The sequence below is a fragment of the Alosa sapidissima genome, chromosome 5, assembly GCF_018492685.1.
Source record: "Alosa sapidissima isolate fAloSap1 chromosome 5, fAloSap1.pri, whole genome shotgun sequence".
In the NCBI taxonomy this organism is placed as follows: Eukaryota; Metazoa; Chordata; class Actinopteri; order Clupeiformes; family Clupeidae; genus Alosa; species Alosa sapidissima.
Window position 1 is genome coordinate 15,673,843 of NC_055961.1, and position 25,368 is coordinate 15,699,210.

General features: G+C 42.3%; 2 protein-coding genes across 3 annotated transcripts in view; one reads left to right on the plus strand and one right to left on the minus strand.

Moving 5' to 3' along the window:
* Nucleotides 1-221: 221 nt before the first annotated feature.
* On the minus strand, nt 222-6,043 carry yipf6 (Yip1 domain family, member 6). Its single transcript, XM_042093623.1, has 7 exons — nt 5,950-6,043; nt 4,954-5,082; nt 4,700-4,778; nt 3,973-4,015; nt 3,515-3,640; nt 3,043-3,203; nt 222-1,720 (listed from the first exon to the last, which is right to left on the minus strand). The coding sequence occupies exons 1-7, from the start codon at nt 5,980-5,982 to the stop codon at nt 1,599-1,601; spliced, it is 693 nt and encodes a 230-aa protein (XP_041949557.1). The 5' UTR covers nt 5,983-6,043; the 3' UTR covers nt 222-1,598.
* Nucleotides 6,044-6,438: 395 nt separating this feature from the next.
* Nucleotides 6,439-25,368, plus strand: part of ophn1 (oligophrenin 1) — a 41,844-nt gene continuing 22,914 nt past the window's right edge. For both annotated transcript variants that reach the window (XR_006032053.1, XM_042093572.1), the window contains exons 1-13: nt 6,439-7,015; nt 10,180-10,275; nt 10,444-10,505; nt 11,677-11,748; nt 14,805-14,906; nt 16,009-16,119; nt 17,553-17,657; nt 20,824-20,953; nt 21,153-21,253; nt 21,449-21,540; nt 23,573-23,651; nt 23,817-23,850; nt 24,019-24,081. Coding sequence is in view for 1 of the 2 variants with exons in the window: in XM_042093572.1 (XP_041949506.1) it covers nt 6,862-7,015; nt 10,180-10,275; nt 10,444-10,505; nt 11,677-11,748; nt 14,805-14,906; nt 16,009-16,119; nt 17,553-17,657; nt 20,824-20,953; nt 21,153-21,253; nt 21,449-21,540; nt 23,573-23,651; nt 23,817-23,850; nt 24,019-24,081 (1,201 nt within the window). In the remaining variant the exon portion in view is untranslated. The remainder of the gene's footprint in view (nt 7,016-10,179; nt 10,276-10,443; nt 10,506-11,676; nt 11,749-14,804; nt 14,907-16,008; nt 16,120-17,552; nt 17,658-20,823; nt 20,954-21,152; nt 21,254-21,448; nt 21,541-23,572; nt 23,652-23,816; nt 23,851-24,018; nt 24,082-25,368) is intronic.

The following is a 25,368-nucleotide window of genomic DNA, read 5'->3' on the forward strand; positions in this document are numbered from 1 at the left end:
GACCAACCTCCCTACTCCAACTGGGCTTCACAGGTATGGAGGGATCAAAGCTTCAGGCGGCAGTGCGATCCATGCTGTTCTGACCACAGTGCATTGGGAACAGACAGGTATTTGCATCACAAAGGCAAGCCGGGCAAAAAGGAATTCTGTGTCAATGACCTCTACTATCACTATGTAAAGGTGTAATAAATACACTTTGGATAAATGAGGATAAAGACAACTTGGAGAGAAATTCACCTTTATCACATTTTAATTATGTCACATTAGGCATACGTGTTCTGGAAAAAAAACTTTCTCCAATTGCTGTGCACAAATGTGGAAATAAATATTAAATTTAACATCCATAAACTAAACAAAAAGAGAAAATGAAGCATAAGAAATGAAAATCATCGACAAGTTAATACTAAATGTTAAATGTTAAACACTATGATGACCACCAAGCAACACAATCAAATGTGTTAGCTATTACTAGAAATTGTCAGTTTCATTTTTGATTTAATAAAAACAGAAATAAAAACAAAAATCATCAATAAACCTTCCATCGAAACAAAATATCACCCACAGAGAGGCACTAAGTAAGGTATACTGGGTCCATACATACACACGCACCCACACAGATGCACATGTGAGGTTGCACAGTATGAGGATGTTTCTTTCTCTGTGTGTGTGTGTGTGTGTGTGTGTCACATTCTATACTATAGAATGCTCAATCAGAAAAAATCCCTCGAGACAATCACAGCAACCCTCCAATGGCTAGGCACTTGCGCGCACACACACACACACACACACACACACACACACACACAATCAATCAATGCACCACAGGGAGGTGCTCATGTGGTTTGACCCATACTGATGCACAGCATGAGGTGCACTACTGTGGTGTGTATGACTGTGTGTGTTTGTGTGAATCTCCATCCTCCATATCGGTGGTCCATCTTATGAATCTTATGGGGGGGGGTGCATGCTCAAAGACCCCACACACACACACACACACACACACACACACACACACACACACACACACACACACACACACAAATTTAGTGAGCAATGCCATTTAATCTGCACATCAGAGAAGTGTTCTCTCACATACCCAGTAATAGGATTAGATAAGGATATCAGGGCCAAAAAAAATAAAAAAATCCCTTCAAAGACACAAGCCAGTGTTCACCTCCGCGGGTACATCCCCGCCCTGCCATAGTCATGATGCAACCAAGCAACCGAGCAAAGTTCAGGGAGGGAGACAGTGAAAAGTAGGAATGACATTCGAGTGAGACGAGTGAGTCTGTCTATAAAGCTGGTTTTAACTATGGCCTGCGCCCCCCTACATTCCCTCATTTGGAGTAAGGAACATGCATCACTGCTCATTTCCTGGTCCGCCGCACTCAACACGCCAGTCGCTTCTGACCAATGATGATCAATGGAACACACCCGCTGACCAATGGGGTGCTGCGAAGAGGAGCAGCGGTGGCGGCGGTGGTGGTGCTGGTGGGGCTGAGGCCAGAGAGAGGAAGAGAGGCGTACATGGAGCGTGTCCTTGTGTGTAGGCCATATACCACACACTTATACACACACGCACACATGGTTCTGTTTTCTTACGAAGACGGTGAGAACGTCAGGATCATCCAGCCGATCACAAAGTAGAAGAGGAAGACAGGGTACACCACCAGGGCTTTTCGGTTGGGGGGCTGGCTGTCAGCCAGGAAGGCGGTGGAAGCTGTGGAGTCATGCGGCGCACACACACACACACACACAGACAGAGGAGGAAACAGCAGTTAAAGCAAGTTCCACAATGACACACACACACACACACACAGACAGACAGACAGACAGAGGAGGAAACAGCAGTTAAAGCAAGTTCCACAGTGACACACACACACACACACAGCCCAAGGCTATGGCTGCTTGCAGACTGAGAGACAGGTAAATTACCACACCAGACAGGATAATCATCCTCATCCCCTCTCTGACAGTGTGAACAACATGCTATCGCTACATGCCAGAGTGCTATCAAACCCCCTGCACCCCATCAACTTCCCTTGAAAATTAGCCCCAAATTATGAAACATTGCACTAATTAACTGCAGCACTAAGCCAAGACATGGAGTGCTCCTTAGTCTTTATTTGAACAGGATATGCAGACAACATGCCAAATCAGAACTGGGGTCCTGTTATTTACTCCACCTGTTCAGCTCTGTCATATTCAACTCATTAGGCAGCTCCTGAGATTTCCAGCCCGGAGCTATTTAGCTAAATAAGGTAGAATTAAAGCAGGCACGCACCCACTAGCAAGGGAAGGAGGCTGTGAGGACACTAACAGGGCCACCACTGCATGGCAATAACAGATCAGTCAAGAGACAATACTGCCACCTACAGGTGACTACTCGCCAAATCCATGGAGCAAATGAGAAAGAGTTTTTTGTGATGAAGGCTTTTTACAAGTGGGTCTCAAAAAATTTGAATATTGTGTAAAATTATTTGGAAAATACTTTTTTTTTTTTTGAGACCCACCTGTATACTCTCAATTCAAAACATGAGTCAGTCGGTCAACTCTATGCACCTACTCTAGGGGGATAGACAGTGACGGAGGAGAACACCTGTACACCACTTTTTTTCGGTCTACAGAGGTCTACAGCTGAGAGAGATGGGTGTTTTAGATTGCTAACCAACGTACCGCATATTCATCATTCATCACATTCATTCACCACCAATGTGTGCATGACGTGCCCATAATACACCCAAATACAGAGAGGTTGGTGTGTTTTGAGCTACAGGTGAGGGGTGTTTGAGATACAGATGAGAGCCAAGCACGTCACCATAAAATATATATATATATATTTTTAGCAAGAGCACCATGACTAGAAATCAAAATGCAGAAGTCTTATGCTCCTTTAAAATACATGTTTTTACCCTTCACCCCAGGGTTGTTGAAAGCCTACACTACTTTTTTTTATTTTTTATCTCTTGTCAAAACATCAGTAACAACATTTTCCATTAATTACTATTTAGAAATTAAATGCGACTAAAGTAAAGTGCTTACCAAATGTTGACCAGCCGAAGGAGGCGGTCACAATGACGAGCCGGACAACGAAGCTGGCTGTTGCCGCTGACACCAGCAACAGAACAAGTCGGCACACAAGCATGGCCACAGTCAGAGGTAGGATACAGTAGCCCAGCACACAGAGACTCTGGAAGAACGATCTGCGCGCGTGCACACACAACACACACACGTCAGGAATCTGTGTTTGATATGCTGGTCATCCCCAGGGGCTATATTCTGGACACATATATTATTTCTACAACTCCAATCAGTCAGGAATATTCTAGTGAACTCTGTGAGCCCAAAAGTCAGAGCCAGTTAGGGTCAACGCAGCAGGCAGATGATAAATATTATAATGAGGAAAAGGCAGCAACCGAAATAGTCTTACTGTCAATCAACTCCTGCACCTGTATTCAGGGCAGGTTAATCAGGATTTGGTTTGTTACCCGAATGGCATAGACTGGAAACTCACATGGTGCCTCCAAGAAGTTTGGAGTTGAGTGTGATAATAACAGAGCCGAACCAGATTATGACAAAAACTTCAGCAAACTGGGGCCCTCCGTCCTCTTTGCTATCTGCTGAGCCTCCTTGCAACAGTCTGAAACACAAAAAAAAAGGCCAACCTAGATCAGAACAGGACATGTTTCACTGCAGTATTTTCCCCTTTTATTTCACAGGGTAAGAACAATTTTTTGTTTTATCACTTTTATGTTTATTATATTTATTATATTGTATAATTATTTGGTATTTCTGGGAGGTCTATTTTGTCTACAAGGCAGACTAAACTGAAGCCTCAAAGACACTGTTCATCAACACTCTTTCAAGCTGACAATGTCAAGGAGACCCTTTGTGTTCACCTATGGCCTATACTGACAGCATAATGGGACACATCACATAGCACACACAAATCTGACAAACTCTCATACTTACAGAGCAAGAGTGACACACAGCAACAGAGGTCCCCACAAGTCCCCTGAGACAGGGGAGATCATATCACACATTAGGAAAGAGCAGACACACAGAGAACAGAACAGCAATCTCCATGGACTTTATTTTGAACTCTCACTCACTGAGAACTGTTAATGCCACAATTTGAAGGAATCAACCACTTTTTGTTTTTAAAGGCAACAAGTTTTTGTACTTGTCTCCAAATGTATGTTGCAGAATGATATGGTCATCATGTGAAGGACAGATAAACACACTCTTTATTCACGCCAGCTGACTAGGCTATGCAATATGTAGTTCTGTGGTCAGGGTTGAACCACAGAAAAGCATTCACATCATGGCACTGTAAACTACAATACCCTCAAAAGACAACATTTTGCATACTAGCGAGCTTTTGGTGTTGGTGTTTGCAAGGTTTCTGCATGCCAGTCAGTTAATTACTTTGCTGGACCAGAACATACCACTGCTTTAACAAAAAAGACATGCAAACTGATTTTACCCTTAAGCTATAACCCTGACATGCTTTTTCCAGTCATGATTGTTCCATTCAAGACAAGACCAGTTCACCACTCAGTAATGTCAGCGCAGTGTGTTAGAGGTCACTGATAGTAAATGCCATCAGTCTTTGGCAAAAAGAACCAGAAAGTGAGAAGATTTCACCTCACATTTATGAAGGCTGAATGGTCTATAAAGCAGCCTACTTAATACTCACAGTCTCGGAGGAGGGCTGAGCTCTTCTTTGGGTACATGACGTGAACAAACTTGTTCCCCACAGCTTTCAAATCCCTCAACTGCAGAGAAAGATTTCTGTTTAAACAACTGTATTCCCATAACAATAAAACAAGGTGAATGTTTAGGAACAATTTCATAGTGTGGTGCCTTCCAGTAAAGTTCCATCTGAGCCATGAGACAAAATAACAAATAGATCATGGTGATGGTTTCTGTTTAAGAGGGGGGCAGTCTTACGATGGTGTCTTTGACCGGTTCATCCAGGGTGGAAAATTCATCATCGGCACTACTGGAGGCCATAGGCACAGTAATGTCCCCCTCCACGGGAATATCCTCAGATATGGAGACATCTGACAGGCCGGCAAACTGTGGTAAAAACAACAACATATGCAAACCTATGAATGAATGCAACCCTACAAATAATTTCATAGAAAACTTGTTTTTCAGCGTAGCTTGTACAATCAGTAAGCAGGAAAAAAGCAGGCTACTGAAGGCTTTGTTGCTAGGAGAAGATATGTGGTTGAGCTACCTACAACCAATTAGATTACATTTGTATGTTTGTCATCTTCAGACCAAATCGACAGCCAATTCGTTCATTTAAACGTAATGTGTGGGCAAGGACTCAACACACCATGCACACATGGCTATTCAAGACCTCATAACATGACACGTGAAGGAACATTAACTGGAAATAACAGCAGAAGCTAAAAACAAGTTCAGTGAGTAGTATTGGCTGGAACTTGGGGCTTACTCAAAGATATACATAACATTAGTATACTATACAGCAAATACAACATAGAGGAGAGACGACTTTATTCAACGTCAACGCGAAAGATGACAGGCAATATTGACATAGCTAGCCACCACAGCTACTTCATTAGCCTGCTAGGCCACTGTACCTTTCTGCATGTCAAAATGCTCACAGTGAAATCATATGAAGCAAATATATCAACCTAACACTTACAGAGTAAGGTAGATACATCGATCATTACAGTAAAAAGAATGCAACAGTTGCGTTTTAAACAAGCTATGTTATGACGCTAACGTTAAGATCTGCTAACGTTAACTTGTCTGGGTATCAAATCCATACAGCTTATCCTGCGGTCACCATTTTGGACAACTTTCCAGTTGAGTCCGTCTATGTTTGAATAAAATGCATCCTTAAATGCTGAATACTGATAGCAACGGACTATAAAGTAACAACTGTTGATGAAAAACATCGTATATTCTCACCAAAGGTTTGTTGGCTTCATCTACTTCCGCCATCTTTACGACTCTACACGGATGCAATGTGATACGTCATCTGTTTTGTCATTTACGTTTACGTGTCAACTGTATGCCTTGAAACACTTCAGTACTGCGCGCAGAATATGCAGGTAAAACGTTAGTGTAAAATATCTCATAATTCAAAGAAACACATTAAAATCAGTTAAACAATAATTCAGATCACATGCAGTTGGCTGCATTAAATCTATTCAATCACAGTGTCGGATAAACCTACTGTTTTTTTTCTTCTTCACATAATCCAGTTGCCTATAACATTTATTTGGGGCGTCTTTGGGGGTAATTAACTTTGATTTCTTCAAGTGCAATCTGTGTAGATTCCATATAGCATTTCCATGCAGCATTTACTTCATTTATCTACTCACAAAAGCCGCCTATCTCTTTAAGAGAACAGAACGGCTAGAGTAGTGGGAGTTTCTCGTTTTTTTCTTTCCATGGCCCAACCCGCATTTGTCCATTCACTCCCACAACAAGGAAAAGTGTCAAAGGCAAATTTCTTAATACGACTATAAGCAAGGTTATCCAAATAGAACAACAAATATTTAGACCTACGCTTGCTTCAAGTACTTTTTGCATATTGGATTACTTGAACTCGCAACATCTCGGACTCAGCACATGCACAACGGAGGGGCTGATTCTATCCGAGCATTCTGCAATGTACAGCAGCAAAACTACTACGCGGATGGATGAAACTTCATTAGAATAGGAGTATTAAAGAACGCGACCAATTTTGCACACAACAAACAACCCCACAAGACCGCCTCTCTCGGGGCTGTTAAGGACGCACTGTTCAAAGGCAACCACCTTATAGATTGAAGCTTATTTCCAAGCGTGTCGTGCGTATAGGAAGAGAGAGAGAGAATGGGGCATCCTCCGCTGGAGTTTAGCGACTGCTATTCGGATAGTCCGGATTTTAGGGAGAGGTTGAAATGTTACGAACAAGAACTGGACAGAACCAGCAAATTTCTCAAAGAAGTGATCAAAGATGGGAATAATGTTATAAGCGCAATAAAGGGTAAGTGGCTAGCTTTCTCTCACTAGAGGTCCACTTGTGGTGCAGGGGGGATTTTAGGGAGGTCATTTTTGTATGTCTGCCAAAGCAGTTAACGGAATATGCTAAATAGTTGCCATAATTGTGCCTGTTTCATTCATTGTTAAGTCAACGCAAATTAGTTCATACTTGTTTGGTTGGTTGTCATAATTCATCCACGTCCAGGCTAATCGGTTTAAATGAGGGATTTGAAATGGAATGGTCCCTTATTGTGTCGTGGGATAGCAGATGGATCACCCACATTGTCTCAGGCCGCACACATTGATTCAGAGGCTGTTGGCAAGCATCCATGAACTTTTGTTTCTTTTTAGGGTAATAATTTAGCACGTTCGTCGTATTAGGCTTATGTGACGGAGTTGTTACACATTTTGCTCCAGCTGAGCTGTCATTACAGTTTTTACATCTATTTGAGGGCCACACAAATTTTCCACTCCAATGAAATCAAGTCCAGTCTTGCTGAAATTCTCTGAGTCTCAGCTCATGGGCCCCTCAAGTCAGAGCTGTTGATGAGAGTTACCAGAGATGGGCCTTTATTCAGACATCCAGGATGCAGAGGGACAGACAGATTCAGCCACCTGCAGATGACATTTAGTAATTCTTGAAATGTAAAATGAATGCAGTATGCATGCAAATAAAAAACGAATTGAATCTGTAAAATATAGTATGAATATCACTAACTGAGCTGCAGACATATTCTGACACACACACACACACATGCACACAGTGAGGGTATTGAGTGTACTCTGCAGACAGAGGAGAGGCTCACTCTGTTTGGAGCAGTCTACAGTGAGGTCACGCAGGCCACTGAGTGGAGGAGTGGGGGAATGAAAACCTCCAAATGAAGAAAAAATCCCCTCCGCATCATGTGGCACATAGGCGGATGGCCAGACACATGTTGGAGGAAGGGATAGAAGGACTGAGTGATGTGCTATCAAAGCAGAGTTGGCAGCAGTTTCTAGTGTATTTTTTCTTCCCTGTTTTTGCAGAGGCAGGAGAAGGGCATCTTGGGAAGTCGTGTGAGTGGCGTGCCACTGAGTAGTTGCAGTTCTCCTCTGCTTTTGCACCTGCAGACAACACAGTATCACTTCCATTTCCCTGTTTGCACAGGAAACCAAAGTGTCACTCGATCATACGTTTAGAGGCCTAGGTGTAAGAATTGCATAGACTGGGCAGAAGTTATCAACATTGGAGCTACTATATGAGATTTAGCATTTCACTAACTAGCTCACTCTCTGTATGACTTGTTTGAATATGCCAGTATTTATGTAAACAAATGGCAAAGTCCATCGTGACTGTGCACTGTGTTGTGATGTGATGGTGATGTTGTGCACCGCACCCAGATCTGAGAAGATGGAGGGGGAGCTGTGATATTGAATCCAGTACAGGTCATGTGGTGCTGGACAGGTCATGTGATCTGATTCAGCTGAAAAGCCACATCCTCCCAAGGTGTGTAATCATCATCGGCTGCCGAAAATAGAAACAAGAGCAGCATTTAGCTGACCTAAACGAGAAATCATTGGGCTTTATTTTATGTTGGGCTTGAATTGGTTTCCGCTCTCTGAAAATGGTTATATCTTCTTTCTTACTGTCTTTTTTCGCTTATAAAATAACATAATGTGGGTGTGTGTATGTGTGATGGAGAGAGAGAAAGAGAGACAGAGACAGAGAAGGAGAGAGAGAGAGGAGATAGTAGAGACAGAAGGAGAGTAGAGAGAGAGATGGCGGCTGAACAGCATTGGCATTGTGCCCCAGGGAGATGCCACTCTGCAGAGCCTCTCACCCCTCTCTCACCCCTGTGTGGTGTTTCATCTCCCGCACAAAAGCTCCCTTTGTGACAGGAGGCTGCGGCTGGATATATTCATTTAATCTATCCAGGGTAATTACCCAGGCTCTCTTCAGGGTAGAAGTCTACCATGAGCCGCATGTGAAGTGAATCAAAGGAAGGGCTCGAGAAGAAGAGTTTGTCTAGAAGAGTGTGCACGCCGTTAGCTTGATGAAATTGTGGTTACGATATCTCAACCAAACTGTTGACAGTCACATAATGCTCACTGTTTTGGATAAGCATCTGGATGATTGGTGAGGAAAACAAAAGGTTAGAGACATCACAACCATTTTGTGTGTGATCACATGGAATATCACAGGTTAAATCTTTGATCATAGTCGGTAACTGTGGATCATGATTTTGAGTCAACAGGTCTATCTCTCCAGTATTTGCTATAGGTGACTCACTATTTTGTCTACAGTCTTCCACAACAGTAATTTTAATGCAACTCAGCCGTGGCCCACTGGTTAGCACTGTGGACTTATAACCGGAGGGTTGCCGGTTCGAGCCCTGACCAGTGGGCCGCGGCTGAAGTGCCCTTGAGCAAGGCACCTAACCCCTCACTGCTCCCCGAGCGCCGCCGTTGTAGCAGGCAGCTCACTGCGTCGGGATTAGTGTGTGCTTCACCTCACTGTGTGTTCACTGTGTGCTGTTTGTGTTTCACTAATTCCCCGATTGGGTTAAATGCAGAGACCAAATTTCACTCACGGGATAAAAGAAGTATATATACTTATACTTACTTATACTCTGTCATATTCCATGATGTGTGTAGCCACATATGTCTATATTATGGATATCTACAAAACATCTGGATATCTATATCATAGATATCTTCAAAACATCTGGATAGCCTACATATCAACAAGTGCAGGTTATTTCATTCAACTATGCAAGTATTTCATTCAAAAAATCCTATCCTTCTGAAATTGCAAATATGTATACAGGCAACATAAAATTAGAAGGTGAAGAAGTTTGTTATTCTCTTCTGTGGAATACCTTGTTGTTTTGCCCCAAGGGGGCTCCTTTGGACTGTAACCTGGAAGTCAAACCATTACCTCAAGCCCCATGTGTGCCCTGCTACCTCCCATACACTCATGGAGAGAGGAGGCCTACACAGACGGCTATGTGACAGAAGCCTGGGCCTCTCCTACTCGCCTCCCCTGGAGAAGCTGAATACCATCCCCTGAGCACCTTGCCCCAGCCCCCCATTCAATTCCAGTTGTTCTTATATGTCCTGGATGTAAAGGAGGCGATACTGATATGCATCATTTAATGTGGTTATGCTCTGTTTTTTCTTCTTCTGAAGGATACTCTGTTGCTGTTCAGAAGTTTTCACAGACTCTTCAGTCATTCCAGTTTGACTTTATCGGAGACTCACTGACAGACGATGAAATGAATATTGGTAGGTTTCTCATTCACCTTTTACTTCTAAATTTGATCATGTTTACTTTAGCTGTGTGCATGAGTTGCTAGCAATTATGTCCCGCTGTGATAAAGTAATTTTGTGTAAGTTATCAGCCTACATTGCTTAACACTGATATGCCATATTGTTTTTGTTTTGCTCTGTCAGCTGAGTCATTCCGTGAGTTTGCTTGTCTGCTCCAGGAAGTGGAAAATGACAGGATGATGCTGGTTGGTTATCACACTTTCCTTCTGCCTCTATTTAAAGTTCAAGGCAACTTTCATGTGCCAATCATTTCTAACATTTCTAACAAACAAAAGTTGATAATTAAACTTGTGTGTCGGTAATCATGTCAGCCCTAAGAGAGGAAAGTACAATGTTGACATAAACATTTAACCGCTGCTTCTGCATAACAATGCAACAACAATTCAAATATGTAGGCACAATGCAATTATAAGCAATTATATGTTTGGAAGAGAGGAAGAACTAGTCAGTTTAAGTCAATATTATACTTCCCTCTCTTAGTGCTGACATGTTTAAACAGATCATTTGCCCTTAGTGTAGTCTTTGTATCTATAAAGAAAAACAAGCTTTTGGAGGCTATGTACACACTAACTACATAGCATAACATCAGTGTGTTAAAAAAAAGAAGTCACAATACTTTTGTGGAAGGCCCTGAGTCTGGTTAGACTTGTAGGGCTGGATCTGCTGGCTGTGAAGTGAGTCAGACTCACCTGATGCTTTTGATTTAGCTAACACTGTGGCCCAGTATGTTTGACACTCCTCCAATACAGACAAACGAATGCCTAAAGACAAACCGGAGAGTCTCTGTGTTCCAAAGAAATGCTCCATCCACATGAAAAGCAGAAATGGAGACCAGATGAGGGAATTAGGTCAGATATGAGACACATTACTGAGAGATATTTGTAGTTTTTTTTATGGTTTGGAGCAACATTAGTGACATGAGGGTGTCGAGACAGCCAGCGATAGGCTGATGCTGTGCCATTAAAATGTTAAGCCATACTCTTTGGAAATATTCTGCACGTTCCAGGTTTCATCTGCACAAGAGAGGCTGAAGCACACTCTTATGATTCCAGACTGCCCGTACTCTCAAATAAAGACCACAGAGAGGAGGGAAAACATGTCATTAAATTCAGGGTTTTTTTCGAAGGGATTTGCTGCTGTCAGGTTTTTCAATTGTGTATGGGGATGTGGGTGTTTGGAGAAGTAAGCGGTTATGTTTTGCCAGTGTATTTTTGCCCACTGTGCATTGTCTTGTATCCTGTTGTATAATGCAAAATAGGCTTGGTTGGTAATTGTCCACTGTTGGAAACCCCCTGCCTACAGTACAAGGAAATTAACACTTCTCTTGTGTATATCTGGAATTGTTTACTCGTTCAGGTTCAGAATGCTTGTGATCTGCTCATCAAACCACTGGAGAAGTTCCGTAAGGAGCAGATTGGTGTAACAAAGGTGAGTGATGAGATGAGTGAACGTTCCATAGGCAACACTCACAGTGGCACCTCATCACTCCTGACAAGTTATTCCACACTAATACTGTGACTTTTCCACAGGGCAAGGCCAAAAGGTCATGACTGTGAGTTTATTTAACTAGAAGTGATGCAGGTGTGTGTGTGTGTGTGTATGTGTGTCTGTGTCTGTGTCTGGGTCTATGTCTGTGTGTGTGTGTGTGTGTGTGTGTGTGTGTGTGTGTGTGTGTGTGTTTGCATGTTTGTCAGGCAGTCAGGCGCATTCTTCAGTCTCAGTAGCAAGTAGCAAGTAGGAAGGCTGAAGACACTGTGAGAGGGGAGAAACTCTGATTTATGGAGTATGACATTGATGCTGCTTGCATACCCCCCCCCCCCCCCCCCCCCCCCCCCCACCCACCCACAGTATTGTTCCTCATATTGCTCTTGTATCACTTCCTCCTCCTTCCTGTCTTATGCAATGCATTGCATACACATGTGGAAACACAAGCAACTGACAAACATCAACTCACATGCATACAAAGGAAGGCAGTGCTAGGGAAACTAGAACTCACTTGCAATAGTGGCTTTTCTAAATATTTACTTTAGTGCAAAACCCTTAGTAGCTTCAGACAGAGCTTGCGGCTGGGGAGCTAGAATCCGCCATAACATTATTTAGGAATTGTAATACTTCAGCTTAAGTTAGATCTGTGGAAAAAGGATCAGTTTTGGAAATGCAGAAGTAAGTGTTTGTGTGTGTGTATGTGTGCGTGTATGAATGTGTGTATGTGTGCATGTGTGTGTGTGTGTGCTTGCGTGCTTGTGCGTGTCTGAATGCAAGTATGGGGGAATTAGGGGAAGAAAATGACAGTTGCTGGAAAAACAAGCACTGAAGAAAACCGTATCCATTCGGTCCTTCATGCCTGAGTCTTTGTGGACTTCTCTGTGTGCAGCTGTGTGAGATTAGCAGGTACTAGCTTCAAATGTGCAGCCGCCACTCCTGAACAATGCTATCTCTCCCATTACGTTTGCTTTAGCGCTGACCTATAAACACCTTTATCAGCCTTTATCAACAGGGGTCCGCTGGCACCATGTCACATGTTTACTCGTCACCTCTCCCAGCATGCCTTACTGTTGCCGTGTTGGTGGGTCATTAATCACCACTGTGTGAATGAAGCATCAGACACAGATATTTGAACTCATCCTGGACATTCTGTGATTTAGGCCTCTGAATTCAAAGACAAACCATCGGATGAGATTATAAATGGCTATCTCTGAAGACCAGCTGTGCCTAAGGATTCTTGATAAAGCTTACAGCCAGAGGCCGTTGTTCTGGCAAATGATTGAAAAAAATGGGCACAATAGCACAAATAGCACAATAATACTAATAAAAACACAAAACATTGGCCAGTGCTGGGGATGTACAGTACTGTGCAGGGGAGCAGGGAATAACGGCTACAAATATAATATATCGTATTAAATTAAAATTTAATGAGTAACATTTGTTGCTTCATTACATATTATGTAATGAAGCAACAAATGTTACTCATTAAATTTTAATTTAATACGATTCAAATATTCTCTGTTAGTCACAGATCATAGAGCAGTGACTCATAGAGCATGAGGTAATTTCTAAGAGTTGTGTAGCCCAAGGTGATGTCCAACGATCATGTGACACAAGCTAACATCTGCAGCTGACGGCAGGAGATGGTTTATCGTGACATGCTTGAGATTGGATCACAAATTCAGTTCAACTTGTTCAACTCGTTATGAACACAAGTACATAAGTACATTATGATTTATGTATGTTTTTTATGCAACTCACATTTGGCTTTGATTTTGATTGAAAAGCGAAGTGCTAAACCTTCAAAATACACATTACCACTCCGATACGATAGCTCACATCTTAGCTTAACAAAGAGGATGGATCTCATCTTCAAACAATTGAATGAGATTATAAATGGGTATCTCTGAAGACCTAGCCTAATGAGCCAGACCCACATCAAGATGTAGGGTCTGGGGACTCACCATTCGCAGTGCTCAGTCCGAGGGGCGGGATAATCGGTTGTCTTTCAAATTCCCTCTGCATACAATAGGATAGCGCTACAACTCATGAGTCCCAATGCGTTTTCTCACCAGCAGAGCTAGTTGGCTAGTTCAAACTTTTCAAACTTCAAAAAAGGTTAACTCATGTCACACTGTTCGCCAACAGCAACATCCATCTTCTTTGTTTTCAAGTAGCAGGGAATTCACGTGAACCGTTGCAAGTCTGCCATCAATCATTATGTTAAGCCCGCCTACCAACTCTATACATGAAGTGATTGGCCTTATTGAAGCTTAATTTTTTCAGCTTGCAAGCCAACAGAGAGTTGCTAGACTACCCGGGCAGCAAATTAAATTTGGAGTATATAGTACATCAGTACATTATGATTTTTATATGTTTTTTTCTGCAACTCTCTCACATTTGACTTTGAAAAGCGAAGTGCTAAACCTTCAAAATACACATTACCACTCGGTTACGATAGCTCACATTTTAGCTTAACAAAGAGGATGGATCTCATCTTTCATCAATTAGCAACATTTACATGAACAGCTTGTTTATGTGGCGCTATGGTCTATGTTTTTAGGGTAATTGGAACAGAAGTGTTTGGCTTCCACACATGGTTAGCTTTGCAAACGCAGGGCTTTTTTTGCAGTCTCCATTTTGGTCAGACTGTGAGCTTTAACCAGGCCGTGTGGTTTTTAAGGCTCTATGAATAGAAATTAGTTTACTAAAGATGCGGCTTGACCACAACATCTATCTCCGTTCCAAGCCATGTCCACATTTAGACTGTCCAAATGCAAAGTTTCCATATTCACTCAGCTTTTTCCTGCAGTGGCAATCACACAGTATTTATGTTTTTAAAAATGACTTTCCCTTTGTCCTTATAGCTTGTGCAAACATTTGTACACAGGTTAGAAAATGCCCTCAACCACTCAGAAGGTTCCTATTCGTGCCTAATACATTTTTTGGCTTGTGTGTGTGTGTGTGTGTGTGTGTGTGTGTGTGTGCGCTTTACGCAGGAACGAAAGAAGAAGTTTGAGAAGGAGAGTGAGAAGTATTACTCTCAGCTGGATAAACATGTGAACATCTCAGCCAAGAAGAAGGAAACACAGCTCCAGGAGGTGTGTGGTGAACACGTGCATGTGAATGACACAGGCCAGCGCCATGGCCAAGTACTTCCTGATGTTCGCGTCTCACTGGCCCTCAGCGTTGCATCGTTTCATTTTGCACAACTGAGCTAGCTTTTTTTCCAGCTCTTTGGTCCAAGCTCTAAATAAATAATCAGGATCAATTTCACCTGAGGGCCGTTTTCGTAGATCTTGTGCATTGTGTCCTCATGTGTATTCCCCACGGTGTGCACATGGTAATATCAGAGTCCCTCAGGGCAAGTCATTGAGTCACACACTGATAAGAAACAACCATATTACTGCAATTTTACTGACAAACGTTTGGCCAGACTTTTTATAGTACTAAATATTTCGGTGTGTATAGGTGTGTACGTACGCAATTCACATTAGTGTGAGGGTGATGTATATGATATACTGCGTATGTATTGTCATATTTATGAATGGTAATATCAGAGTCCCTCAGGGCAAGTCATTGAGTCACACACTGATAAGAAACAACCATATTACTGCAATTTTACTGACAAACGTTTGGCCAGACTTTTTATAGTACTAAATATTTCGGTGTGTATAGGTGTGTACGTACGCAATTCACATTAGTGTGAGGGTGATGTATATGATATACTGCGTATGTATTGTCATATTTATGAATGGTAATATCAGAGTCCCTCAGGGCAAGTCATTGAGTCACACACTGATAAGAAACAACCATATTACTGCAATTTTACTGACAAACGTTTGGCCAGACTTTTTATAGTACTAAATATTTCGGTGTGTATAGGTGTGTACGTACGCAATTCACATTAGTGTGAGGGTGATGTATATGATATACTGCGTATGTATTGTCATATTTATGAATGGTAATATCAGAGTCCCTCAGGGCAAGTCATTGAGTCACACACTGATAAGAAACAACCATATTACTGCAATTTTACTGACAAACGTTTGGCCAGACTTTTTATAGTACTAAATATTTCGGTGTGTATAGGTGTGTACGTACGCAATTCACATTAGTGTGAGGGTGATGTATATGATATACTGCGTATGTATTGTCATATTTATGAATGGCTGTGTCGTGTGTTAATGCGTTTCTCTTCAGGCGGATGAACAGCTTGATAAAGAGAGGGTGAACTTCTACGACTCGTCAGTAGAATATGTCTACCAGATCCAACAGGTGCAAGACAGGAAGAAGTTCGATGTGGTGGAGCCGGTAAATGAACTTCTTGCATCAGTCTCATTCATTTCCTCCTTAAACTCCATCCACAACTGTCATAAACAAGGCCCAATTTACTAAACAACTACTAAAAGGTGTCTGATCAAAATAAACAACCAAACTGAATGTGTTTGCCAGAGTGTAGTGTAGTAACGGGTTGATTATCCTGAGATGATTAGGGGAAATGAGTCTTTTGTTGTGGGAACATGTCTCAAGACCAAGGGGAATACCACATTCACCCACTGCCCAGTCTCTTTCTCTCTCTCTCTCTCTCTAAACCAGATTAAAGCAAAAAGACGACTGTCCCAATTACAACTAGAACTTGTACAACTCCCTGTTACACAGGTAGAACACAAATAAGAACAGATAGAAACAGATAGTTCTGATCTTTAATTATGATTGGCTAAACTGTGTTCAAAGCCGTTGTAAAACTCTCTGCAAAAACCTTTACCTGCAACTGCATCTCTATCCAGTAGTGGTGGCATCTTGAAAATACATACTTCCCAAACATGCCCTTTGGACAAACTCATACACACCAGGTGTTGAGCTCTTAAAAGGACCAAAGTCAAACTCTTAACAGCCTCTAAACAGGTGTAATCTTCAAGCCTTCTTTTGTTATGTTTTTATTGTGTATGACTTGGGTGTGTATTTATTTTAATTGGCCTGTGCGTGTGCGTGTGCGTGTGCGTGTGCGTGTGTGTGTGTGTGTGTGTGTGTGTGTGTGACTTGGTGTGGATGTGCATGTGAATGTCAAAGCCTTCCAGAAAGGTGGCATTTCAATTGACAGTTTCTGTCAATTATGCTATTATGTGTTAGCCTGACAAGCCAGACCCACTCCAAGTCTATAAGAGACTGGTCAAAAGACCGCTGTTCGCCAGCATCAGCAGCCATCTTCTTTGTTTTCAAGTAGCAGGGAATTCACACGGAACCGTTGCAACTCTGTGTTAAGCCCGCCCACCGACTCTATACACGATGTGATTGGCCTGACGAGAGTTTGGTTTTTCCAGCTCTCAAGCCAACGGAGAGTTGCTAGACGACCCTGGCTGCAGATTACATTTGCTGCCGCTAGGGTGCGTCTAGATTTCTAGGCTAATTATGTTTGTTTGTATGTATGTTTTTGTGATTTGGTGTATGTGAACATCAAGGCTTCCCAAAGAAATTACATTCATCTCTCTCTCTCTCTCTCTCTCTCTCTCTCTCTCTCTCTCTCTCTCTCTGTGTGTGTGTGTGTGTACAGCACAATCTTGTTATGTGCAAGAAACCATGTATTCATGATTCCATTTGGATTGGCAGGTGCTGGCCTTCCTCCAGAGTATCTGTGTGTGTGTGTGTGTATGTGTGTGTGTGTGTTTGTGTGTGTGTGTGTGCGCATGCGTGTGAGTGTGTTTGCATGTGTGTATGTGTATTCATGATGCCATTTGTATCTGCAGGTACTGGCGTTCCTCCAGAGTATCCTGACCCTCAACAACCTGACTGTGGAAATGACTCAGGACTTTCTGCCCTACAAACAGGAACTGCAGCTCAGCCTCCAGAATGTGAGTGAGGGTTAAAGATGGGAAGGGTTGGGTCGGAGGGTGACGGGTTCATGTGGAGGTGAGGAGAGAGTCATTCTAAAACTGAGAATATCCCCTGCATTGTTTGATAAGGAACTAATGTTCCCTCTCAGGAACTAAAACCTAAAAAGCCGGAACAGTTCCCTTTGAATTTTCCCTCTGGGGAAATATCTCTGTGTGTTCCAGTAAAGGAGCGATTTGAATGATTGTTACCGAACGTTCTGTAGGCCAAAATCAAAACACTGGTGAACGTTCTCAAGACTACCTAGACGTGAGCCTCTTCTGGGTTGCCAGATGTAATGCAGACTTAGTTAACGTTAGTTTACCTGCAGCTGCTTAAACGTTTCTCCAACCATGACCCAGCTCCACATTACGGAAACAGTGAAAACAAAAAATACCTCTCTAACCAACGTAACATATTTAGCTGAAGTTAGCGATGCAGATTTTATATTCTTCGTTTGGGCCAGCCATGGCCTACTGGTTAGCGCTTCGGACTTGTAACCGGAGGGTTGCCGGTTCGAACCCCGACCAGTAGGCACGGCTGAAGTGCCCTTGAGCAAGGCACCTAACCCCTCACTGCTCCCCGAGCGCCGCTGTTGTTGCAGGCAGCTCACTGTGCCGGGATTAGTGTGTGCTTCACCTCACTGTGTGTTCACTGTGTGCTTCACTAATTCACGGATTGGGATAAATGCAGAGAACCAAATTTCCCTCACAGGATCAAAAGAGTATATATACTTATACTTATACTTTAACAAAGACGTCGCCATCTCAGGAAGCTCCTCCGATGTCCACTTAATTGGTTTCTTGTTTTAATTTTGGCAATGTGCCTGCCTCTTGTAGGATAGGCTACTCGTTCATGACTACAACTGACAGCTGTTGACAGCTGGCCTTTGCTAATTTGGCAACCCAAATGGGGGGACGCGACAGCCCATTATTAATACGCTATTCTAGAATTAATCGTTCAAAACATAAAATGAAAATTCCAAGAGATTCCACCCCGTAACCCCGGGTTATAGTAATGTTGTCAAATAAGCCATTACTTCAATTCATCGTGTTTCCTTACTCTCTGTTGACATATGGTGATCATTTTTGGAATGGTTACAATTTATTTTCCATTATTTCCTACATACTGGTCCTTTAAACCTGCAGTAGGCAAGATTTTTTTGATCATATTCACTGAAACCGACACTATGCTTCGACAGAACAACATCAATCAGCCGGTTTTAGAAAAAAACCTGCACTTCTACCTCCACCTAGAGCCTGTTATTTGTTTTGCAAAATTCTACAGCTCCCGGTTCTTCTGGTACAATCAGAGCAGGGCTGTGTGAGATCTGACTGTCAATCACAGTCTGGTGCAGTCTAGTGCGTACTGACGAGCACAAACTCAATGAGAGGATGCTCGGTGGTAGTGGGGGAGGGGCATGAGAGTTGTAAACATTCAAAATTTTGGCTAAATCCCCTCAATCTGTCAGACTTGCCTACTGCAGCTTTAAGATAAAAAATCTTACTTACATGTACTTTGAGCTTTCTTGTAAGATTATTTGACTTAAAATAAGTCAAAATCTTCTTAAATAAAACATAAAACAATATAAAAACAAGTCAATTTATCTGCTAGTGAAGTAAGTAAATTGTCTTATCTTAAATTAAGATAAAATTACTTACTCCACTGGCAGATAAATTTACTTTTTTATGTCTTCATTTAATAAGATTTTGACTTATTTTAAGTCAAATAATCTTACAAGAGAGTTCAAAGTAAGTATCTTTTTACTAAAAACAATACTAACTAGATGTTTTATCTTAAAGGGACACCAGGCAACGTTTTCGTGTTAATTACTCATCTTCGTGAGTCGGTATATGGTTAAATGACTCATTACAGGGCAAATGAAGACTCTCTCGCGCGCCCCTACTGCCTGTAGGAAGAATATCCCGCTTGCAAGTTCAGTGTATCGTACCCACCGACCGAAGCAGGATCAGTTTACATCCTGCATCCACAGCACAGAGGCAGGCTAACGAATCGCTAGCGATTGTTGAAAACGTGTGTATAATGGCAGAGCCGGCGAAGAAGCAGCGAAAACCCTTGACGGAAGATGCAAAGAAAAGGAAAAGAGCTTCAGACCGAGCGAGGGGGAGTTTCGTAGAGAAAAAGCATCAGGCTTGCCTGGTGTCCCTTTAATATGTAGTCCGGTTCGCCCTGTCGGGACTTATTTTCCCAATAATGACCGGCGTTCTATACATTATCCCGCTTATTACACGGCTACTTGCCAAAACGAAACAATAAACTTCCCACGATATGACTATTTAGCCTACATAGCCTAGGCTATAGCCTATTTGTTACCGTTCATCGTGGCTTTTGCTGAGAAACAAATAGTTCGCTACAACACACGCTGAACTTGAATCAAACATTCTTTATCGGAGGAACTCTTACTCGGAGGAAACCACACTGAGGTTGATGCTTCAACAGTGTTTTTTTTTTTAAAGTGAAAACAGAGTATAAGGCCTAAGAAGAATCTGTACAAGGCCTTGCCCTTCTGAGTTCCTGTACACTATTTTGGCTTAAATTTTAACACAACATTTTTAAGCATTGGCCTTTGAGTGCAGTTTCCTCCTTTCCATTGGTCTCTGTGTTACATCAAACAGCAGTGTTACAGCAGAATGCACCCAAAGCAGGTTCTGCTAAATTGTTGTGATACATAAACTAGGGTTAGTTTCCGTAGTTGTTTTAGTCTGGTATCCAAGAGGGGGAAAAGCTCAGATGACGTGAGTGAGGTCCATCCTGTAGTGCAGATTGAAAATATTTTGCAGAATGTTTAATGCATAACACTAAAGCTGATGGTACACAAGATGAATGTTTTAGCAATGGCCAATGCTCCCGAGCATTACCGGTGGAAACATTCCCAATGATCTTCCAATCAGAACACATGGAGCTAGTTATGTGGTTGCTCAGCAATATCCCTCAGTTGCCTCATTCATCATCACCTCAATGGGGCAACACCAAATACTTATTAATGGGGCGTGAATTGCTATCATGAGGACTTAGACCATGGGGTCATTATGATGGAGGTAATTATGTGTGTGTGTGTGTGTTTGTGTTTGTGTTTGTGTTTGTGTTTGTGTGTGTTTTGTGTTTTGTGTGTGTGTGTATGTGTAGACGCGCAACCACTTTGAGAGCACTCGAGAAGAAATGGAGGAGTTGATGAAGAGGATGAAGGAGCCCTCTCAGATTGGCAAGATCCATGGGCAGGCCACCATCCAAGGCTACCTCTACGTCCAGGAGAAATGTAAGCACTTAGACGCCTGTGCTCAAACAAAGCAATTCACTGCGGATGCCTGATAAGAGGATGGCCCTTCATCAGCTTGATCGACATGTCCCATGCATTCTTTCTTCTTATTCTTTCTGTGTTTTCTCTCCTTTAATCTCTGTCTCTGTCTGTCCCTCCCTGCCTCCCTGTTTCTGGATCTGTGTGTTTTACATTTCAGGGGCTTTGGGCGTGACTTGGGTGAAGTACTACTGCAAGTACATCAAAGACAAGAGACGTTTTGTTATGGTGCCTGTTGAACAGAAGACTACAACCAAACAGGTATCTTAACAGCGTAGCTTAGTCATTTGTGGGTTTTATGACATGGTGTAACAAACAAACAAACAAACAAACACACACACACACACACTCAAAAACACAGGTCAACAGTTTTTTATTGCTTAGCGCTAAGTGCATGCAGCTGTTTGTTGTCATGCTGTGAGTGAAGAGTGTAAACAGGTTGTTTACTTCTGTCAGACAACCTCGGAGCTCACCCTCAAGTCCTGCATCCGCCGGAAAACCGAGTCCATCGACAAGCGGTTCTGCTTCGACATCGAAACTCATGAGAGGTGAGCTTTCCGATACTCTGCAGATTGAAACCCATGAGAGGTGAACTTTCCAATACTCTCCAGATTGCTTTACCCCCAGGCAGTTTTTAGATGGAAAAAGTGAGTGTGACTGCAAGGGTGGAGTGAGGCACCCCGGCAGATGATGGAGCAGGTGGAGCCCCCAGGGGCCAATGGACACTAAAACAGTCGGGGTGGGGATGGGTGGAGGGGTCGGGTAGCACGGAGCTCAATGAGAGATCCATGTTATGCCACATAAACACAGCTGCCAATAAAAGGACCACATATGCTTCCTAACAGATGGCCAGGCAGGCGGTGTAGGCACGATCTTGGAACACACACACACAAACACACACACACACACACAGAGTTATTTACTAACCTCATATATCCTAGTGTGTACAACATTTACACTCTTTGAACATGTAGGGAGTCAACAGACAGTTTGTAGTTAAATACTGTATGTTCGTGCAATAACAAGTAGGGCTGAACGATTTATTGCATTTGCGAAAATATGATGAAACACGATCTTCAAACCGCAAAGGCTGCGATTACGCTTCGTAATATGTGACGTCACCAAAACGCATTTATACTTGCTTGCCGACGCGTCACCGACTCTTCACACCGACCACTGAAGAAGCAAAAAACGTGAACAAGAGGCCCAGCTAACAGTGTCGAGAGGTTAGGGGGGTATTCCAAGTACATGGTTTAGTGACAAACCTGGGTAAGTTAACTCAGAGTAAGTGGTAAACCTCCTAATAGAAGAGCTGTATGGCTTCATTTGCCTAACAAAACAATGCCATAGGGCTCTTGTTGTAGGAGGTTTACCACTTACTCGGAGTTAACTTACCCAGGTTTATAACTAAACCACATACTTGGAATACCCCCCTGATCAGTAGAGCTACTTTGGTTAAAAATAAACCTCTTCATTACCTTTTGCTCGAACCTGCCATGTCCCTGGTTCTAGTTCATAATTCCACTGTGCTGCTACTCTGGCTGGTAACTTCGTTCACATGTCCAGCTGATGATATGACCATTCCCCTTGTGCACTGGAGACTTTGTTTACTGGAGTACAGTGACAGTGACAGTGGGGGCATTTGCGATATCCAAGGGGGTTGGCGGCGCAAACATTTAATCTTACAGGTAATGAATTGATGCATAATGTTATCCGCGAGTAGTTGACACAGCTAACCACCAAAAACCTAGCTGTTCTAACATTAGCTTACCAGCTAAGGCTCTTAGGCTATATACATGCTGCTAACTGCTGATAACTTTGCCTGTTTAAAGAGTTTTGTCTCCGCGATTGGCTTTGTTGTGATATTATGAACAAACTAGTTAATTTGCATGCATGCCTATTGCGCTGCGGTGTTGATGATGCTAACCTTTAACACCGATCTGAACGGTCATTCAGTTGAATGTATTTGCGCTGCAACGATCTAGTTTGTTCCGATTCACGTGCGAGTAGCCTACAGAGGAGAGGAGCGGGTCTGTGTGTGTGTGCGTGCGCGCGCGCGCGTGTATGGAGAGCACAGGACAAGGAGAAGCCGTGTCAGTGCCACTGCATGTAGACCTGTTAACTAACGAAAAAAGATCATATCTACACGAAATAGAAACAAAATAGAAACGTATAAGAATCATTAAATGTTTACAAGGCTGGAAGTTCAACAAATATAGGCCTACTAATGTGCTTAAAATGGTTAAATAAAAAATATTTCATTCATCAGTCTTATTCAATGACCTAATGCCATCATAACATAGGCCTGGGCTCCAGGAAAGAACAGTTTCTTATCTAATTTTGTGTTGGTCATACTATACAATGATATATTGCTTGTCTTTGTTGAATAAGACAGAAGATAAAGAGCTTAAAAATAATCGCATATTGCATCGCAATCACAATATTGGTGAGAAAAATCACAATTAGATTATTTTCCATAATCGTTCACCCCTAATGGCAAGTCATGAGAATTTGTGTCTGTGTCTGTCTCACAATGACACTACTGATGTGTGCTGTGTGGTGTCTGGGCTGTTGCCATAGGAACAGTCCCCTGACCCTGCAGGCAGTGTCAGAGGTGAACAGGAAGCAGTGGATCGAGGCCATGGATGGGAAAGAGCCAGTGAGTGTCTTCCTTTTCAGATTTGCCATGGTTACTAGTAAAATATCACACACACATACACACACACACACACACACACACACACACACAGACATACAATAGTAATGTGTACTGTATATTCATGATATGACTTATTCCCAACTATTGTGTCTCTTTTATTTTCAGATTTACCATAATCCTATTCAAAATAAAGCTGAAAGTAAGTATAATTTACTAATAATTTGGCTAAATGTCATCAGACTGTCCTAATAGCTATCAGTATGTGAAAAGTGTTTCGACTTTAGTCCAAAGTCCTTAATAGAAGATTCTTCAGTAGTATTGACATTCATAGGGGACTTGTTTTAACATGATTTGGGGTTCTTTGCAGTGGAGCTGAACGAGGTTGGATTCAAGTTTGTACGAAAGTGCATCAACTATGTTGAGACCAAAGGTGAGATACATTCTGAAGCATATTAAACATAGGAGTTATGCTATAGCGTTATGGTTTGTTACCATGATGATTTCCAATGAGTCATTTTGAGGAGGAGAAATGTGTTCCTGCATTGGCCAGTAGAGGACAGCAGTGCTTTACATCAGCAGTTTGCAAGATGAGAGGAGGGTTCTTGTGAGAGAGAGGAGGGAGAGGAGCATCAGAGCAGGGTTAGCCGGGGCACTTAGAGTCTTAGACTCTTGTTTCTGTGTGATTTGGTGTGCATGTGCATATGAATGTCAAGGCCTTCCAAAGAGGTGATATTTCAATTGACCGTAATATGTACTGTCATTGGTTCTGCCTGTGTGTGTGTGTGTGTGTGTGTGTGTGTCTGTCTCTGTGTGTGTGTGTGTGTGTGTGTGTGTGTGTGTGTGTAAGTGTAAGATAATTCAGTGCCCAATAGACATTTTAATGGTGCTTTTTGAGCCCGCGCCAGGAATAGATAAAAACAGTCGCCTGTGAAGGGAAAAGATCGTCGGCATCTGATGCTACCCAGCTTTGCTTACTGCAAGGCTCCGCAAATAAGGACTAAATAAGAGTCTAAGCTCCTTAGATAGAGATAGTAACTACCAAACAGTCCATATCGCCATCATACAAATACACTTTAAAGTAGGCGCAACTGGCTGGGGCACCTGCACCGTACACCGGCGACCTGGGTTCGATTCCCGCCCCGTGGTCCTTTCTGGATCCCACCCCGACTCTCTCTCCCACTCACTTCTTGTCATTCTCCACTATCTTGTCACATTAAAAGCATAAAAAGTCCAAAAAAATTTATAAAAAAAAAAGTAACATTTATCAATGTAAGTAAATGTCAAAGTAGTGTTAGTGTAGTTGTAAATTACTATGTTTGTGGTAATAAATGAATACGTTCGGATAACCCCTCATAACTTGTTCACTACAAAACAGCAGTGTAATGGTTTAACATTATAACTAGATGCATGTGGTTCCATAAATGTTTTCACTCTTGTGTATTTGTTATGTAAACTGTGACTGTAAACTCCATGCTCTCTCTTTAGGCCGAGTATGACAGGTGGTACAGCTGTTTGTTGCGGATTCTTACAAACAACACATTTTTCCCATTCAGTATTCACCCCTCTCCTCTCAATCCTTTCCACACACAAACACACACGCGCACATGCACACACACACGCACACGCACACACACACATACACACACACACACACTTACATGTCTTTCCTATCTCTCATGCTTTTTACTGCCTTAAAAAATCAAGTTAAATTCCACTC

Excerpts from the sequence above, each read along its gene's own strand:
- yipf6 (XM_042093623.1), bottom strand. The coding sequence starts at position 5,982 with ATGGCGGAAGTAGATGAAGCCAACAAACCTTTG. Across the intron at positions 5,083-5,949 it reads ATGAAGCCAACAAACCTTTG|TTTGCCGGCCTGTCAGATGT; the intron begins GTGAGAATATAC and ends TTTTTACCACAG. Across the intron at positions 4,016-4,699 it reads CTCAGCCCTCCTCCGAGACT|GGGACTTGTGGGGACCTCTG; the intron begins GTGAGTATTAAG and ends CCCCTGTCTCAG.